The sequence below is a fragment of the Prosopis cineraria genome, unplaced genomic scaffold (assembly GCF_029017545.1).
Source record: "Prosopis cineraria cultivar Desert tree isolate PC_DT_omini unplaced genomic scaffold, ASM2901754v1 PC11, whole genome shotgun sequence".
NCBI classification, from domain to species: Eukaryota; Viridiplantae; Streptophyta; class Magnoliopsida; order Fabales; family Fabaceae; genus Prosopis; species Prosopis cineraria.
The window spans coordinates 27,914,011-27,934,277 of record NW_026555342.1 but is presented as its reverse complement, the minus strand read 5'-3'; the positions used below and the strand labels follow the sequence as shown (position 1 = coordinate 27,934,277).

The window sequence follows — 20,267 nt, the reverse complement described above, 5'->3', positions numbered from 1 at the left end:
TGAGGTCTGCGTATAGTTTTATATTTTTATGTTATCGTATTCTTAAAATTAATTTTATTCATATTATATTATTATATTATTATCTTATTATCTTTTAATTTTTTTACAGATAATAAATTGTATGTTTTATTGTTCACAAGCATCCTTCTATTAGTTATACTTCTCTTTTTTTTTACTTAAATTATAGTTTAATATTATGACTTATTAATCAAGATTTTTTTTTTTTTTATAAATAATTAAAATTTTAAAATAATGTTTTTGAAATAAAGAAAAAGAGAAATATGAGGATAAAATTTATTATCATGTTAGTTTCACATACATGACTTTTATTTCTTTTTTCTAATTAATTCATCATATATTATATTAACGCATTTAAACTTAGTGTTGGATAAAGTATATTTTAACCCTTTAATTTTATAAAATATTTTTTAGCCCTTTAACCTTATTAATTTCATCAATAAAATTACAAATATCTTTTTTTTGCAAAAAAATACAATCTATTGTTACTATTCAACGATTATAATAATATTTTATGCAATCTAAAATTGGTGAATTTTGCTAAAGAAATAAAAAAAATGAAATAATTATAATATATTAATATGTTATAGCCTACTAAAAATAGACCATATATTAAATACATTATAAGAACGTCATATTTGATATGAAAATACAAGAAATAGTAGGAAAACAAGATCAAATGGATACTAACTTTGCATTATTCAGGAGTTAGTCAATTATAGGAAATCAAATGAATGAAAGTTTTTAATCATTTGAATGAAGGAAATTAGCCCCCTTCTGCTAGAACTAACTCTTGTTGGTTAACAGTTCTTCTCTTTAATTAAACAAATACTCTCGTATGGATATAAACAAAATAAGATCATATTATTCATACACAAAAAACTGCACCATTCTATTTATAAATTATAGCAATCCATTTAAAATAAAATTTGGATTCTTTAACGAGTGACTTTAATAATAAGAGTCATTTATAGTTTTGGATTTGTTCTCATTGTTCATTTGAATCAATTGAATCAATCTAACTGGATGAGAATTGAGAAGCTTCTCCAATGAATACATTTATTTTGAACAAAATCGACTAAAATGCAATTTAGTTTTAGCAGATCTGGACTGGATGGCTGGATTGTCAAAAGAATTGTTCACAAATATTAATAAAAAAAAGTTTATGTTCAATTTTAACCACGAAGACAATTCATTGACAATAACTATGTGTCTCTTCAGAGGAATGAGTAGATCAAGTCAGGGAAAATTACAATATCGGAGTGGTAAATATAATATGTTTGTGTGTCCTATATACATTGATCACATTAATTAATTAATTTAATTGTTTACAATACTAATTTGGTATAATTGTGTCTTAATTGATCAATGCTGTCCCAGTTTAAAATAATATGAAAGTAAATTTCATCAGATATTCCACGTTTATTCATCCTAACATCACCCAATGTGCCAGCCTTGATATTTCCGTTGAATTGCTTTTGTGCTTCCTACCTGCTTCAAATAATCAGGCACAAAAATTTAAGAAAATGTGTTTAATTATGATTTTGAGGCCATAAATGAGGAATAAAAAGTGAAGAAAATGTGGAGTCGTTGTATTTGATTATGATTTTGAACGAAAATCAAGTCAGAATTGCCATTCAAACACTCTCATTGTTGTTTCAACTCAGATTCCCATTTTCAAAGTCTGAGGCTTGAGTAAAAAGCAACGCGTGTAGACTACTCTCTCAGTCTCTATATAAAAGATATATTTAACTAAATACCACGTATCAATAATTTGTTAATTTTGCTCTTAGTAATATCAATTAATATCATGGCGATGGTAGGTAAAGCACCCAATTAATATATCTTTTTTTTCAAGACAATAATAAAATTGTTTACTGATTTAAAAATATTATGACGCTTCATATATTTAGGTATAAAATAAATATCTAAAAAAATATACTATATATAAAAACAGGGGAGTAATCAATACCATAATCTCGCTTCGCAAACACGAAAATTCGAGTTGACCACCAAAAAATATAGTGCGGGTTCGAGTTCTATGTTCTCCACTCGTTCCATGACAAAATTCTCTTTAAAAATTACATTCACAATGTAATTAAATATTATTCCCTCCACAAATTTATAGGCATATCATGATATTAATAAAATTCATTAAATACACTTTATCATTTTATTTTTAAGATAAAAATACAAACTGTTAAAAATGTCTTTCATGCAATACTTTATTTGTGAAATAATGTTAAAGATAGGCAATCTAATGCGGAGGATAATGTTGAAAAAACATCATCAATGATATCTTATATTTTAAAATGAACTCTAAAAGTGTCTTATAATTTATTATTGAGAGACAATAAAATTCATCAACAGTTTAGCATAGCAAAATGACAACTAAAATTATAGTCATTTTGGCTATGTTAGTTGTCATTTTTTGGTTAAAAAAAAGGTTGTCATTTGTTAATGAATGTTGTGATATTTAACTGAGAACTTAAATGTAATTCTTCAAATTTTTGAAATTTAAATTCTTAACCTTATATATTTAAGATGCTTATTTCCAATATACTTCCTTTGGTCCTATTTATAAAGTAGAGAGAGAATTTTTTTTGTTCTATTTATAAGTTACCTTATAAAATTTTCCCATTTGACTTCCATTGGATGTTGGAATAAGAAAATATATTATTAAAATATATATATTTAATAAGGGTAAAATTAAAAAATTATTAAATTTCTAGATGAATTTAATAAGTTTTAAGGTTTTATTTAGTTTCGGTAAAACATATTGAAAATACTTTATAAATAGAACCAAAAGAGTAATCAAAACATGAGTTTTTTTTTATACATAATAAACTTTTATTATTAATTTATTAGCACTTTAAAATCTATTTACTTTTATTTGATTAGGTAAAAGTATGTTAAAAATTTTTATAATATTTATATATTTTATTTTTAATAACTATAAAAATTAAAAAAATATCAAACCTGGACCATCTAGATTAAATCTAAATGATTCAAAGGGAGGGGCGAATGCAAAGGGAAGCCATCTCACACTTCTGATAGGACTATATATATATATATATAACACATAACATATGATTTTTAATTTTTTTTTTTACCATCATGTGATTTTTAGTTTAATGATATACGTGATTACTTATGTATATAATAATTAAATCAACTCATTGCAAAATAAAAATGAGCATTGAATTTCTAAAAAAAATGAGTATTAGTATTTTAAAAACTAGGGTTGAGATGCATTTTTATTTCTGAATTTTTTTAGGAGCGCTAGATATCTTGTATTGATAAGTGAATCAATTTTATCTTTAAACTATTTTTCCAAGGAGAGAAAAATCTCTTCTGTTAATCTGCTATTAACTTTGTCATTTTTTACTTATATGGCATTTTTATGGGGCTCAAGCACAGTGATAAGTAGGATTCTAAGCATGTCTTTTGTATTAATTTATGCCTAAACTCTTTTTTTAAAAATACTGGCCACCTTTTAAGAGTGTTGAGTACCTTGAAGTTTTATTAAAATAAAATTTAATAAATATTACTAAAATATTAAATATTTCCATATTTAATAATGACAAATATTCTTCCAAAATTTGTAAATTATTTTTTAAATAACAGCTCAAACTAGTTTTTCACAAATGTATAGGTGACTAACTTGTAATTTTTATATATCAATCATATTTTTAACATTTATTAAGTTCTTTAAATTTTTATGTCATTTTCTGCAATTTTTTTGGTCTACCAATGATCTTCCCCCAAAAATATTGCATAATCTAAATTTAATACCCTCTATATACTACAGTGTTGGGGGCACAATCATAACTCTAACAGATCAAGAACAATATGCCAACAAATATACTTATTTAGAAGATATTGTCTGTCCTATTAATGTGTTACAAAAAAGCTACTTAACAAGAAACTAATGGAGAGATGCAGGGGAAAATCCTTTTATTAATTTAGAAATTCATTCCCTTAGTTGTTAATACAAAATTACAAAATATAAAACATTATAATATTAAATTGGTTGTTGCAATATTTTGTTGGAAGATTGTTAGCTAATAAACAATATTATAGATAAGGACATACAAAATTTAAAGAACTTAATTGATATCAAATATATGACTGATATATAAAAAATTACAAGTTATCTATAAATTTTTAAAAAACTAGTTTGACCTGTCAATATTTAAAAAATAATTTATAAATTTTGGATAAATATTTATAAATAATAATATTTAAATTACTAATTTTACCAAAAAATATTTAAATTATCAAATATTAAAATATTTAATATTTTAAGGATATTTATTAAATTTTATTTGAACAAGACTTTAAGGTATCTAATGCTCCTAAAAAAAGATTCATGGTGTTCAGCATTTCCAGAAAAAGAGTTCAAGTGCAAATTAACATCAAAGAATATGATCAAAATCTTATTTATCACTATGTGTGGGTCTAATGGACATGCCATGTCAGTAGAAAATGATAAAAATTAATAGCTGATTAATAGAAAGGGTATTTTGCTCTTTAGAAATATGGTTTAGGAAAAAAAAAATACTCATTTATCAATATAGGGTGCTCAATGCTCCTCCAAAAAAAAAAATCTAAGAGTAAAAATACACCTTAATCTTACAATATATGCATGAATAAAAAGCTCAAAGAAACTTATAATTATAATCTTTATTTTTAATACAAAACATCATTGGATGAAAACAAAAAGCCCCCATCATCCATAAATAATAAACTAAAACAAAAAAAAATACTTTTTTTCAGTCCTATTGACAAGATGGAGAAAAAAGCTTTTTTTGTGTTATGTATAATTTATGTCATTAAATTTTTATCCCAAATTTTCTTTTTTACTCTTTATTAAATGTTGGTGAGAGAAAATATATTATTAAAATATATATTTCTTTCATTCAATATTATAAGATACTTTTAACCAAATTACACCTTTAACAAGTTAGTTAATTATTTTTAAAATTACACACTTTCTTTATATTTAGTCCTATTTAATAATGTATCTCCAATAAAAAAACCTTATTAATTATCCCCCTAATTAAGAGTATCTTTTGGGAAAATAATATTAATTACATCTTGAAATATTTAAAATATCTTATATTTTTAATATCTTACCTCATAAAAAATTTCTTATGGTTTTTTAATGGAATGATTATATTTAATAGAAATAAAATTAAAAGTTTATTACAATTTTGGATATAGACGATGGGTTTTAAAATTTTTCTTAGTTTTGGTGAAAGTAAATTATGTTGAAATAACTTATATATCGGATGAGGGAAGTACCTTGCTATTAATTTTTAGGTGAATTAAATTGGGGCTTATCAGGACATGTTTTCAGGGTTAAATAGCACTTGTAGAGATATATCTATCAACCAACAAGTTCAACACATTGTCAGGGACTTGATCTCTAATTGTATGAGTTATTCTTTTGAACCTATTTATAGGACAAAGAGTACTTATTTTAATTACAGGATACCTCAATAATCATTTGATATATCTTTATCTTTTTTCTCTTATTAATTGCTAGAAAAGTTATTAAATGATAGAATATTTTAGAGTATCTAAAATAAAAATAAAATTTAAAAACTTTATGATTTTTCAGTATAAAATTTTCCTTAGTTTCAATAAAAATACTAGGAGAGTAAGGTATAATTACAACAACAAAAAATATGTACTAAACTTTTAGCACCTAAACCAACTTTCCTGTGAATTCCAAAATAGAGGATAGATATTACTAAAAAAAAAAAGAATAAAGAATAGAAACCCGCATTGCATATTTGTAATTCAAATCTTAGAAGAAAACAAAGTCAAAAGGTCAGAGCATTTTCCCTGATTGGCTGAACAAGATGTCATGTCACTTGCTGGTCGTCCTTCTACTTTCATTTGATTTGATTCATGTTTTTCCATTTTAGTCTTGTACTTTCTTGTTGGTCTCAGGGTTCAAATCTGCCCCAAAACTAACCAAAGCAGAGAAATTCAAGAACCCAGTTTAGGCGCTCATTATTATAATGAGATCTGAATTATTCAAATTTTAATATGAATAGTCCAGATTCAAATCATAATTATATATTATATTTTTTAAAACAAAAATTTATAAGAATTATAAAATAATTTTAATAATTTTTTTATTTTTAATATGGTCTAGATTTAATTTAGAGGGTCCAATTTGATATTAAAAGTTTTATCTGGATTGTGCAAAGTACATCTGAATAATTAATATACATTTATTATAAAAATTTTAATATTAAATTAGACCCTTCAAATTAAATCTAGACTATATTAAAAATAAAAATTTTATTAAAATTATTTTGTAATTTTTATAAATTTTTGTTTTAAAAAATATAATATATAATAACGGTTGATCTGGATAGTACAAATCTCATCACAATAATGAGAACCCAAAAAACTCAAAATTCAATGACCCATTCAAAGTCTAGTCTAATTTTGCATGGAAATTTCCTTCTCGTGCTTCAAGCGGACCCGTCCTATAAGAATAACAGGGTATCATGCTACCACGAAAATCAAATTAGCAAAACAACGTCTTTGAGAAATTGTAAGTACTTTTGCTCTGCGTGTTTCAGCTTTGATTTTAATGCTCAGGTTTAGATCTTTGAACCTTCATTAATTATACATGCCTTTTGGCAAAGTGTAAATCATTTCTCTCATCTTCTTCTGTCCCTTCACTTCCAAAGAGAACTCTTCTTGGTTCCCTTTATCCCTAGAAGGTGACGTTTATGCTTTGAGCTTGAGCGCTATATTTATTTATTAATATGTTTTGAAGTTAATCCTATTTGCTTTTGTCATTCCTTTAGCTAACAACATGAGCAACGGTTTGATCCCAAGGACTTACATGTCGGCTTCCACAGCTATAGAGGTAATGCAAGACAGAGGACTTAATGCAGAGGATGATTGTTATGGAGGAGTTATAGTTAACGTGGAAGAGCCAATGGATTCCATGGTCTTTTCTTCTCTGCTAAAATCATCAATGTCAAATTGGCAGGAACAGGTAGATCGTCAGGTTTTTTAACTATGATACCTCTTTTTGGTTGAATAGATATGATTGCTTGTTAGCCGTAGATAAACAATCAAAATGGCTTTAACAGGGAAAGAAGGGAGTGTGGATCAAGTTGCCCATAGGACATGCAAATCTTGTTGAAACTGTAGTGAAGGTAAATGCTGTTTCTGCATCAAGACAATGTTTGGTATGCTGAAAAGTGTTTTCTAAGGAGGAAATGAGATGGGTGCATTTCACTTTTTTCCCCCAGAAAACACTTATCTACCTATACAACAATATTGCACAATAGTCTGGGCTAATCTCAAGATGTTGGCCTGCAAATTATTTGGGTCAAGCTGAGATTTTATTCTGATCTTTTTTTGCAGGCTGGATTTAGGTACCACCATGCTGAACCGGATTACTTGATGCTTGTGCATTGGATTCCCAACACTGCTGATACTCTTCCTGCAAATGCTTCACATCGTGTGGGGATCGGTGCATTTGTCATGAATGACAATAGAGAGGTATTCCTTTTTGTGTTTCCAGTTTCCATTGGGTCAACATTTTGCCTTGCTTAACACTAGCTAACGAGATCATGCTGTGCGCATGGTATAAACTTTTCTGTCAAGTTAATTGAAGGGGAAAAAATACAAAGCTTAGCTTTGATTTTTCTTTTTGTTTTTTTGTTTTTAACTTGTAGTGAGTACTTTGAGCCTGTTAACTGTATATGAACATGAATTCCTGCATGGTACTTGTTTTCTCACAAAAAATAAAAAAAGAAAAAAAAGAACAAGTGAATTGTAGGCAGTGGCTTAATACATGTTCTTTTAAACATCTTCAGCTTTAATGTAATTGTCCACATATAATCATGTATGTGGGAAAATATTATCAGTTAGAATCCTAGACTCACTAAGCATTTAACTTTGGGATTGGCAGCGATTCATTGGCAACTGAGTAAAAACAATACATTCGCTTTATCCAGCGGAGAAATCTGGTTTTTTTTTTAATTTTTCTTATATTAACTGCCTAATGACTTGTACATAGAGAAAAAAACTTATTTTCCACAAAGAAGATCAAATCTTTTCCCTTTCCAAGTACCTGGGTCAGCCTTCATTTTCTGATTATCCAACTTGTTTTTTGGGCTGGAAATTTCAATTTAGTGGTTTCAGAGTGTATTCTTGTGATTTATTTGAAGTACCATAGTAATGAAATTGTTTCGTTTCATGTCATAGGTGCTTGTGGTTCAGGAGAGCAATGGTTGGTTCAAAGGTAAAGGTATATGGAAGTTACCTACTGGGACTGTTGAGGAGGTAGGTATTTTAAAGTCCAATGTTGATGAATTATTTAATTTGTTTATATCTTTTTCTGTACATAATTTGGATTGCACTTACAGGGTGAGGATATTTCTACTGCTGCTATTAGAGAAGTTAAAGAAGAAACAGCAGTAAGCATACGTACCTAGACAATCTATTAGCTTTTAAAATCTGTATTTTTGGACTCGTTTGAAGCCTAAGAGCTCTCTGCTTTAATTCTTCTCACAGATAGAGACAGAATTTGTTGAAGTTTTAGCTTTCAGGTAGGACTAATGCGTCTATTTAATTAGTAAATTTACATGTTAATCAATAATAATCAGTTGTCAAGGCACAAAGGTTGAATTATTTTTCTCTTTTTTTATCTCTCTTGCATCAGGCAAAGCCATGAGGCTTTCTTCCAGAAATCAGATTTGTTCTTTGTTTGCATGCTACGACCACGTTCCTTCAGTATTCAGACTCAAGCCTCTGAAATTGCTGCAGCTCGGGTATGCTCTGTGCCCTATTAATCTATGAAAAAACTTTCAACTCCTATTCATTTTCTTTTAAATTCATGAAAGTGTTTAAAAGATTTCAACTTTTATTCACTTGTCTGATTTCATACCTATTGCATTCTTGTTTCTAGTCAATAAAAGGATGTATGCTTGTAAATTCATCAACTCAACTTGTGTTTTCATCATGAGAGATCATTGACAGATACATCTCATTTTTTCATCTGAGGATGAGAAATGTCACTCATATCCCAATATGACAAAAAAGTGACAAGTAGTTACAAATAATGATAACAAGGACATAATAGACATTGCATCTGGTAGATCATATTAATTAGAGTCTGATGTAATTGCCCTTTTGATTCATGCAGTGGATGCCAGTCGAGGATTATGCAGCCCTACCCTTTGAGAAACAAAACTTAGGCTTCGACTCGATTACGAAAATATGCTTAGAGAAGTTGGATAGGAACTATACTGGCTTCTCTCCTCTACCCACAATTTCATCTTCTGGCGAAAAAACCTTCCTGTATTTCAACAAACACCATGCTAACCACTTGTTTGCTTCCAAAAAATCACCAAGCTTGACGTGTAATTGCTGGTGCTATGACTATGAGACCTTCGTGGATTATTAAGTTCTTGCTTGCATCATATAGCTATCTATATCTTCCTAAGTTTCCTCATTCTGTTTCATCTTCTTTCTCTAACCATCTAATAATGGACTCTGTTTGCTTATTGTTCTATTTTCTAATCTCTGTAGATGTAATTCTTTCTCATTGTAGTGATCAAATGTGTTAGTGTGATTTCATTTTATATACTTTCAATTCTTCGATACTTATGTAAACTTTATATTATATGTGCTTTTCCTTCTCAACCTCTCAATTAAATCCTTGCTCTGCTCCTAGTGGTTTAATATTAATTTTAGTGTTTTAGGTGGTTAATTGATGAACCTCCTAGAACACAACATGATCACGTTGTTACTTTTCCTTATCCTTAGTCTAAGGCAAACTTAATCAACTTTGTGCTTATTAAAAAATGAGAGTTCCATCCTTAAATTATTAAATAAATATATAACTTTTCAATTTGTCATTTGCAATTTATAATCATACTAAATTGTCTAACAATCCAAACTATAATAAATACGCAGGGGATAAATTAGAAAAAAATTAATTACTCTAACTTTGTCTTATATTAAAAATAAAAGGCAAAATGATAATAAAATTCCTTCAAAATATAAAAATAACAAATAAGTACAACAAAATGTGGTAATTATTTTTTAATCACTAGGAACACATTTTGGATTTTAATTTTTTATAGAATGATATATTTTTCCCCAAATCTCTTTCTCGCTCTCTCTCTACCCTTTGATCTCCCCTTTGATCTCCCTACTCTCTGACTTTCCGTCCACACTCTTTGAGCTCTCTTCCCCTCCTTACATCTTTGATTCATGTTGGTGTGAATTTGTTTTGTATATCTGCAGATTGTGGTGGTGCAATGGATTCATGAGGGAGGTAGGACATGGATAGCATTTTTTACTAGAAGCGGAGTCAAAAAAAAAATTATTGGGGGACAGAAATGACAAAATACATATTATAATAAAAAGAAATATATATATATATATATATCACTAATATAACATAATTATTTCAATCTATATATTTATATTCAATTATATATATAGCAAAAATAAATATACACCTCTCATTAATTTTTCATGACATAAAAATAATTAATTGTATCTATGATAAAAATTTTAGAAATTTCCTTCTTAATATAAAATATCATTAAATTGGTGAAGATTTCACCTTCCCATAAGAATTAAATAATTTAAATGCATCATTTGGATCTAAAATTCTGTTCAATCTAAAAAGCTCTATTAGTTGCTTGCTGAATTTATCATATATAATAATGAAAAAAATTAAATCTATATATATATATATATATCAATTACATATACATAACATAAATATTTTAGTGTATATATTTATATTCAATTTTACACACACATATATATAAAACAAAAATAAATATATATCTCTATTAATTTTTCATAGCATAAGAATAATTAATTGTGTCCATGATAAAATTTTTAAAAATTTCTTTCTACATATAAAGCATCATTAAATTGACAAAGATTTCATCTTCCCCATAGGTATTGAATAATTTAAATTCATCATTTGGATCTAAAATTTTATTCAATTTAAAAAGCTCTATTACTTGTTTACTGAATTTATTATTTAATTATTTTAATTGATAATTATAGTAAATAAACACATCAAGACGGTAATAATGCTCAATTGTTACAAATTCTTTATGTCGATGATATCTAAGTATATCATAATAAAAATTATTCATATATTAAATTTCAATTGCTTAGTTATTACACAAAAAAAAGTAAGTGTTTTTTTTTTGAAGAACATATCTTAACTATAACAAATTAACTTTTAGATAAGTAATTTTATTATAGATATCAAACACATAGCATTTAATATGTCACACCCTAATACTAAGGATATGATTGGCATGGAATTTGAGATAACTCACATTCCACAAGCCTAAATTAATCCAAGTTTAAGCCAAAATATAGACATATAATTTAAAAAGAAAATACCTAGTCTTAAAAATTTTGTAGAAATTTTGATAGAATTTCTATTATAATTTGAACTTCTCAAAATTTCTACAATAACAAACTTGTCAGCCAATCCAGCAAAGGAAACTAGCTTCATACCACTAGATTACATATTAGAAATGTAAAACTAGGATCTATGATAAATGATAATTTTATATATTTTTATTCTTTTAATTTAGACTTTTAATTATTTATTTAAGGCTAATTGAGTTTAATTAGATATTATTTGATTTTATTAGCTAATATTCAGTTTTGGAATTTTAACTAACTAAATCTTTGATTTTAAAATATAAATAATATCTTTAATATTTTTGCACAGGTGCTATTTAATTTTATTTTATTTGTGCAGATTTTCTAGATTCAATTTGAAAGATATTGATGAAGAATATTTTGGATAAGAAGAATATGGGCATGCTTGGAGATCAAATCAAGAATCAAATCTTTAAAATTTTATTTGAATTTATTTTGGATTATTTAGTGTAATTTTTAATTAGGGTCCACTTTTCATATATATATATATATGAATAGATGGGGGACGGAGAGGAAGCACGATCTGGAAAAAAAAAAAACGAAAGAAGGGAAACAGAGCAGCGATCGCCATTCGTCTTTCCTTCTTCCAATTTCTTGGGTGATGGCTTCTCAATTTTTCATTTCATGTTGTTTGATTTTTAATTCTATGGAGAGCTAATTTTTTTTAGTGTGATCAATCACAAACCATGATCCTAAATTTTAATCAGAGTCTTTAATATTCAGGAAAGATTTTATTTTAGCTTTATTCCAATTTTCTCTTCTTCTCTCTACCTCTAAATTTTATGCTTTAATTACTATTACTGATTAGAGTAGCTTTATTGCATAATTTTTGAGTTATAAATTTTATCTGAGGTTTTAATTGCTATAATCGATTGATATAGCATTGTAAGAGTAATTTGGCTTGGCTTGGGTGATTATCCATGCTTTGTTTTTGGTGTGGCTATAAAACAATTGTTAGGTTGTGGGTTAAAGGAGATTTCAATTAATCTATAACTTAACTTCTTGTTTAATTCTTGAATGATAATTTGAGAAATATTATAATGAAACCAGAATAATAAAGTTGAATAAAATTAATTTATTTTGTAGACGAGGAAGGTTAAATTTAGGTGATTGGGTTGTGATTGATTGCGCTGCTTGTTGTCGGTAATTTTCTTAATTGAATTTCCTCTATTTATTTATTTATAATTTAGTTTTTAATTTCATCATAAAAAAAACCCCCCCATTATTTACTTTTTCATAATCATAATTTAAATAGTTACTCTATTGACTCTTAGGGAGACGACCTAGGTTGCACTTTACTGCAAAATCTAGTTTTTATTAATTTTGGTGCTATTCGACAGTAGTGTCAAAATTTTGGCGCCGTTGCCGGGGAGTCAAAGGTGTTAACTTTTTGAGTTTGGTTATTAGTTTTTTTTTTCTTTCTCATTATTTTTATTTTTTTTTATTTTTTCTCTAGTATTTTTTATTTTTTTCAAGATTTATTATTATTTTTTGTCTTTACTTGTTTTAGGTGTTTTTCATTGTTTTTCCAGTTTATTAGTGCATGACAAGATCTTTACAAGATAAATTAATTGATTTGAACTCTGAGATTGAGAGAACTTGTCGTACTAACCGTAAAAATCAAAAGCACCGTAAAATTAGGGATAGTGTGATCTCTGAAATTTTGTCTGAATTGATTGATAGCATTATTAGTGATTCTAAATCTGACTTAGACTCTACAGTTAAGTTGGAAAATATGGCTGAAAATAATAATGGTAATAGAACAATTAAAGAATTGGCTGCTCCTAATGCACACTATCAAAATTTATGCATTCAATATCCTAATTTAGATGCAAATGCTAGTTTTGAATTGAAATCTGGTTTAGTACATTTGCTACCTAAATTTCATGGTCTTACAGGAGAGGACCCGAATAGGCACTTGAAGGAATTTCATATTGTGTGCTCCACCATGAAGCCTCAAGGAGTTTCAGAAGAGCAAATCAAATTGAGGGCTTTTCCTTTTTCATTGGATGGAGTGGCAAAAGATTGGTTGTATTACTTGCAACCAGGTGCCATTACATCTTGGGATCAAATGACACAGTTATTCTTAGAAAAATTCTTCCCTGCCTCTCGCACAGCTGCAATTAAAAAGGATATTTGTGGGATTCGTCAGATGACTGGGGAGACATTTCATGAATATTGGGAGAGATTTAAGAAATTATGTGCCAGCTGCCCTCACCATCAAATACCTGATCAGCAGCTGGTTCAACATTTTTATGAAGGTCTCTTACCAACAGATAGGTGGTTTGTTGATGCCGCAGCTGGTGGTGCTTTGGTAGAACTTACTCCAACTGATGCCATGAATCTCATTTCTAAGATGGCACAAAATTCTCAACAATTTGGGACACGAGCTAACCAAGCAGTTAAGGGGGTGAATGAGATTCCAACACCACAATATGATCCTAAATTTGAGAACAAGATGGAGGAGCTCTCTAGCATGGTTCGGCACATTGCCTTAACACAACAAAAATTAATGAATTCACCAGCAGTGCCAACTTTTCCACAGGCGTATCCCTCACAGACGTGTGCACAACCTCAATTTTATAATCCTCAGCAAGCTACCACATCTTCTGCCTTAGTTGGGCCTCTATGTGGCATCTGTTTTTTAGCCACACACACTACTGATCAATGCCCACAGTTGGATGATAGAGTTGAGAATTGTGCTGGGATTTTTCCAACTAGATCTATGCAACAGGGCCAAAAATATGATCCTTTCTCTAACACTTATAATCCAGGGTGGAGAGATCACCCTAATTTCAGATATGGAGGAAGCCAACAACAACAATATAATGCTACAGGTCAAAATTCACAGCCTATGCAACCAATGAGGCAATCTACTCCTATTTCAGGGTCTAAAAATGATGGACCAAGTCTAGAAGAGTTAATGAAGCAAATGGCAACTAATAACATTCAATTTCAACAACGCACTGAGACAGTAATCCAAAAATTGGAGAATCAAATTGGGCAGTTGTCCACCTCCGTTAATGAATTGAAGAGTCAAGGTTCTGGAAAGTTGCCTTCTCAAACAGTTGTAAATCCTAATTGTAGTAATGTTAGTGCTATCACTCTTAGAAGTGGAAAGGAGCTTCCAGAGCCCTCCACAACATCTATCAAGAATAAGTCGGCTGCAGCAACACAAGTCACACTTGAGGAGGCTAATGAAGAAAAGGAACCAAGGAAGATCCTTCCATTTCCAAATAGGGAGACTCAAAGCAAGAAGTTAAAGGAAGCTGAATTGGAGAAAGAAGTGCTTGATGTTTTCAAGAAGGTTGAAGTCAATATTCCCCTTTTGGAGGCAGTAAAGCAAATTCCTAAATATGCAAAGTTCTTGAAAGACCTATGCACGAACAAGAGAAGATTCAAAGCTAACGAGAAGGTCAATCTAGGAAGAAGTGTATCAGCTTTATTTCATGAAGGAATGCAGTGCCAACCCCCTATGCCCTTAAAATGCAAAGATCCAGGGAGTTTCACTATACCCTGTACTATAGGAAATTTAGAATTTTCTAACGCTTTGATTGATCTTGGTGCAGCGATAAATGTTATGCCCAAGTCTCTATTTTCTTCTTTGCAGGGTTGTGAGATGAAGCCAGCCGGGATTATTGTCCAATTAGCAGACAGGAGACTTGCCTATCCTAGTGGTATGCTTGAAGACATTCTAGTTAAGGTAAAAGATTTAGTCTTTCCTGCTGATTTTTATATTTTGGATATGGGTAAAAATGATAGTCATGGGCCACCACCACTGATTTTGGGTAGGCCATTTCTTAAGACAGCTAATACTATCATTAATGTTAAAGATAGTACTCTTTCCATGGAATTTGCAGGACGTGTTGTTCAATTTAATCTTTTAGAGGCTATGAAACATCCTATAGAGGATCATTCTGTTATTAATGTGAGCATGCTTGATATGTTAATTGATGATACATATGATGAGCTTTACAATGAGATGGTTTCTAGTTCTCTTGAGATTGTTGATTTAGATAGCAATACACATTGTTCTGACTCTATTATTTATGAAGATTCTTCTGACTGTTCTGGTTCTGATGATATTGTTGAGTTATTCAAATCCATGCATGATATTGGCATTGAAACTTCTAGTGACTCTGATATGATTGCTTCTGACTCTGAAAGAACTATAGACTTTGCTATCAACTCTATGTCATGTAATTCTATTAATAATGATAATTCTAGTATTCTAGAACAAGATACTGCTGCTTCTTTTGATGGAATGCAGGTTTGTGGAGTTGATGAGCTAACTATCGACAAGCTAGTTCCCTCTATTCAGCAGCCACCTATACTTGAATTGAAAGATCTACCAGAACATTTGAAATATGCATTCTTAGATGAAGGTAAGAAATTACCGATTATTATAGCAAAGGATTCTGATCCTTGCCAAGAGGTAAAATTGTTAGAGGTACTGAGAAAGCACAAGAAAGCTATAGGATGGACACTAGCTGACATTCCAGGCATCAGTCCAGATATATGCATGCATAGGATCTTAATGGAAGACGGTGCAAAGCCATGTAGGCAACCTCAAAGGAGGCTTAACCCACTTATCATTGATGTGGTCAAAAAGGAGGTAACAAAACTTCTTTCTGCAGGTATCATTTACCCTATTTCTGATAGCCAGTGGGTGAGTCCAGTACAGGTAGTGCCAAAGAAGAGCGGGATCACAGTTGTAAAGAATGAAAAGAACGAGTTGATTCCTATGAGAGTGCAAAATAGCTGGAGGATGTGCATCGACTACAGGAAGCTAAATGATGCAACCAGGAAGGATCACTTCCCTTTACCTTTTATTGATCAAATGCTAGAGAAATTAGCAGGCAAATCTCACTACTGTTTTCTAGATGGTTTTTCAGGTTATTTTCAGATTTGCATAGCTCCAGAGGACCAAGAGAAGACAACATTCACATGTCCATTTGGCACATTTGCTTATAGGAGGATGCCATTTGGATTATGCAATGCCCCAGCCACATTCCAGAGATGCATGATGAGTATTTTTGCAGATTTGCTAGACTATTGCATAGAGGTTTTTATGGATGATTTTACTGTATATGGAGATTCATTTGATGAGTGTCTAGTAAATTTAGATAAAGTACTTGAGCGATGTATTGAGAAAAATCTTGTATTAAACTTTGAAAAGTGTCATTTCATGGTTAGACAAGGTATTGTATTGGGTCATGTTGTTTCTGAGAGGGGGATAGAAGTTGATAAGGCTAAGGTAGATGTGATTACTTCTTTACCTTATCCTACTAGTGTTAGAGAGGTCCGTTCTTTCCTTGGACATGCAGGATTTTACAGGAGGTTTATACAGGATTTTAGCAAGATAGCCTTACCACTCTCAAGATTGCTGCAGAAAGATGTGGATTTCAAATTTGATAAAGCTTGTGAGCAAGCATTTGATGAGTTAAAGAAGAGATTGACCACTCCACCAATCATTCAACCGCCAAATTGGGATTTACCTTTTGAATTATTATGTGATGCTTCTAATTATGCTCTTGGCGCAGTACTTTCACAAAAAGTTGATAAGAAATCACATGTCATAGCTTATGCTTCCAGAACTTTAGATGCAGCCCAAGCCAATTATACTACCACTGAAAAGGAGCTTTTAGCTATTGTTTTTGCATTAGATAAGTTTAGATCATATCTTTTGAATGCAAAAGTTGTTGTGTTTTCTGATCATGCAGCATTAAAGTATCTCTTAAGGAAGCCAAATGCAAAGCCACGATTAGTCAGATGGATGCTCTTGCTACAGGAGTTTAACTTAGAGATAAAGGATAAGAGTGGAGCTGAGAATTTTGTCGCAGACCATTTGAGTCGCATTGAATCTCCTATGGTTCCTTCTATTCCTATTGATGATAATTTTCCTGATGAATGCTTATATGCTATGCATGATGTTACTCCTTGGTATGCTGACTTAGTTAATTACTTAGCTGCCTCTGCATTGCCTGTGCATTTAAAGAAACATCAATTAGATAAGTTCAAGAGGGAAGCTAGATATTACATATGGGATGATCCATACCTTTGGCGCATATGTAGTGACCAGATTATTAGGAGATGTATTCCTGACATTGAGTTTGAATCCATATTGCATTTTTGTCACACACTTGCTTGTGGAGGACACTTTGGTCCACAACGCACTGCTAGAAAGGTTCTTGATTCTGGATTGTACTGGCCTACTCTATTTCGTGATGCATATACATTTTGTAAACATTGTGCTAGATGTCAGCATACAGGAAATATCTCCCGTAGAAATGAGATGCCTCAACAACCTTTACTTTTCTGTGAAATATTTGATGTATGGGGTATTGATTTCATGGGACCTTTTCCTGTTTCATTTGGATTTGCTTACATTTTACTAGCTGTGGATTATGTTTCTAAGTGGGTGGAAGCTAAAGCCACCAGAACTGATGACTCTATTGCTGTTGTAGATTTTGTTAGATCACATATCTTTTGCAGGTTTGGTATTCCAAAGGCCATTATCAGTGACCAAGGCACCCATTTTCGTAATCGGAGCATGCAGAGTTTATTGGGTAAGTATGGGGTCGTGCATAAGATGGCTACCCCTTATCACCCCCAAACTAATGGGCAAGCTGAAGTCTCGAATCGAGAGATAAAGCAGATTCTTGAAAAAACAGTGCAACCTAATAGGAAAGACTGGAGTAAGAGACTTGATGATGCATTGTGGGCATACAGAACTGCCTACAAGACTCCAATCGGAATGTCTCCTTATCGGCTTGTTTTTGGGAAAGCTTGTCACTTACCTGTGGAGATTGAGCATAAAGCTTATTGGGCAGTAAAGCAGTGCAATATGGATTTAACTAAAGCAGGAGCCCAAAGAAAATATCAATTGCAAGAGCTTGAAGAATTTCGCTTGGAAGCATATGAAAATTCAAGAATCTACAAGGAAAAGACCAAGTTAATACATGATAAGCTGATAGTTAGAAAAGAGTTCAAGGTGGGACAAAAAGTGTTACTCTATAATGCCAGATTGAAACTTATGCCAGGAAAACTTCGTTCTAGATGGGAAGGTCCTTTTATAGTTACTAAAGTGTTTTCTTATGGTGGAGTAGAGATTATGGCAGAATCTACTGGAGCAAAGTTTAAAGTTAACGGGCATCGGTTAAAGCATTTTTATGATGGATTTGAGACACACATTGTGGAGGAGTCTTCCCTCCAAGATAACACTTAATCGATCAGGTTGTATCATTTCTCTTCACTTTTAATTTACATTTTCCTATACATCTTTCGAACTATGTTCTACATTGAGGACATTGTAGATTTTAAGTGTGGGGGGAGGTTTTTTTGCTGTTTCTAATTTTTTTTCTTGTTTTCATTTTTTTTTATTTTTGTGTTCTTGTTTTCAAAATAAAAAATAAAAAAAAATTATTTGTGCGAAGTTGCAAATTTAAGACAATTTTAGTTTGAATGCATTTGAGCATGATAAGTAATTGATCTTATGTTTAGAATTTAAGTTAAGTGGCATGAGTTTGGTTTCAATGAATTAATGTGATAGCCTTTAGCTTGTAAAGATTTGAGCCTAATATTATTCTCTTTTTGTGTGTATTCTGCTATCACTACTCCCACTCTAGAACTTGTCTTGATTCTTAGTTGAGACTATAATTGCATATGCTTTGCATGAAGATGATTTAGGCATTCTTTTAGCCTACTTAGCCAAATAGCCATCCCATGCAATTTATCCCTTGTTAGCCCCTTTGAGCCTAAACCTTTTCTTTAAAATTTTAGCCAATTGAAAACATAACCTATAAAAATATTTTTCTTTCATTCTTCTCACCCCACTTTAGGTGATGAAAAGTGTATTATAATATTTGTTGGAATGAAAGAATATGCTTGAAGAGAGATTTGGGTTATTTTGAAAAAAAAAACGAGAAAAAAAAACGAAAGAAAAAAAAAGAAAGAAAGAAAGAAGAAGAAAAGAAAAGAAAAGAAAAGAAAGAGCATAAAAGTCATAACACAACAAAAAAAAAAAGGTGCATGAAGCAAAGGAAAGGAAAACAAAATAAAGAGAGAAAAATAAACCCAAATCATTTATTTTGTTTCTTTCATTCTATATATTTCGTTTCAAATATACTTTTCATTATCCTAAAGTTTATTAACCTTCATTTTCCTATATCATACCTTTACCTAAGCCCCATTACAACCTAAACTAAAGTCCTATTGATTCTTACATTGCATATGACATAAATAGTGGAGACCTAGATGATAAACAAGCCTATGGTAGTGAGGTTTTAATAGGGAACTTGAGTGAAACACTTACCTATATACATTTGAGAGTTGAGAGTTAAACACTTGACCTTTGTGAGGGGCTATTGCTTAATTTATTCTTACCAAATGAAATTGCCATGATACTTGTTATTCTCAATATAAGAGATATTGATTAAAGTGTTAAAATGTTGAAGAGCTATAATTATTTCTTATTCTTTGTTGCTTCCACAGTTCTTTTCTTGAAATTTGAGATTTAAGTTTTGCCCAGGAGTGCAAAAGTCTAAGTGTGGGGGAATTGATAAATGATAATTTTATATATTTTTATTCTTTTAATTTAGACTTTTAATTATTTATTTAAGGCTAATTGAGTTTAATTAGATATTATTTGATTTTATTAGCTAATATTCAGTTTTGGAATTTTAACTAACTAAATCTTTGATTTTAAAATATAAATAATATCTTTAATATTTTTGCACAGGTGCTATTTAATTTTATTTTATTTGTGCAGATTT

General features: G+C 30.2%; 2 protein-coding genes and 1 non-coding gene across 3 annotated transcripts; 2 read left to right on the top strand and 1 right to left on the bottom strand.

Annotated features, from left to right (window-relative positions):
- The first annotated feature begins 6,892 nt into the window (after window positions 1-6,892).
- On the top strand, window positions 6,893-9,469 carry LOC129286418 (nudix hydrolase 7-like). The gene is made up of 8 exons (XM_054922379.1): window positions 6,893-7,048; window positions 7,146-7,211; window positions 7,423-7,560; window positions 8,269-8,346; window positions 8,430-8,480; window positions 8,578-8,612; window positions 8,726-8,834; window positions 9,209-9,469. Exons 1-8 carry the CDS (start codon window positions 6,893-6,895, stop codon window positions 9,467-9,469), a joined length of 894 nt encoding a protein of 297 aa, XP_054778354.1.
- A 3,567-nt stretch (window positions 9,470-13,036) lies between these two features.
- On the top strand, window positions 13,037-18,721 carry LOC129286417 (uncharacterized). Its single transcript, XM_054922378.1, has 3 exons — window positions 13,037-13,247; window positions 13,392-17,599; window positions 18,104-18,721. Exons 1-3 carry the CDS (start codon window positions 13,037-13,039, stop codon window positions 18,719-18,721), a joined length of 5,037 nt encoding a protein of 1,678 aa, XP_054778353.1.
- On the bottom strand, window positions 13,615-13,719 carry LOC129287360 (small nucleolar RNA R71). The gene has a single exon (XR_008587680.1). It is a non-coding gene; the product is annotated as a small nucleolar RNA R71 (small nucleolar RNA).
- Window positions 18,722-20,267: the final 1,546 nt, after the last annotated feature.

Coding starts and splice junctions, on each gene's coding strand:
- LOC129286417 (XM_054922378.1), top strand. CDS start 13,037: ATGACAAGATCTTTACAAGATAAATTAATTGATTTGAACTCTGAGATT. Junction 13,248..13,391: donor TATGGCTGAAAATAATAATG/GTAATAGAACAA, acceptor ATGGTCTTACAG/GAGAGGACCCGAATAGGCAC. Junction 17,600..18,103: donor TTAGGAGATGTATTCCTGAC/ATTGAGTTTGAA, acceptor ACCCCTTATCAC/CCCCAAACTAATGGGCAAGC.
- LOC129286418 (XM_054922379.1), top strand. CDS start 6,893: ATGTCGGCTTCCACAGCTATAGAGGTAATGCAAGACAGAGGACTTAAT. Junction 7,212..7,422: donor TTGTTGAAACTGTAGTGAAG/GTAAATGCTGTT, acceptor CTTTTTTTGCAG/GCTGGATTTAGGTACCACCA. Junction 8,613..8,725: donor GTTGAAGTTTTAGCTTTCAG/GTAGGACTAATG, acceptor CTCTTGCATCAG/GCAAAGCCATGAGGCTTTCT.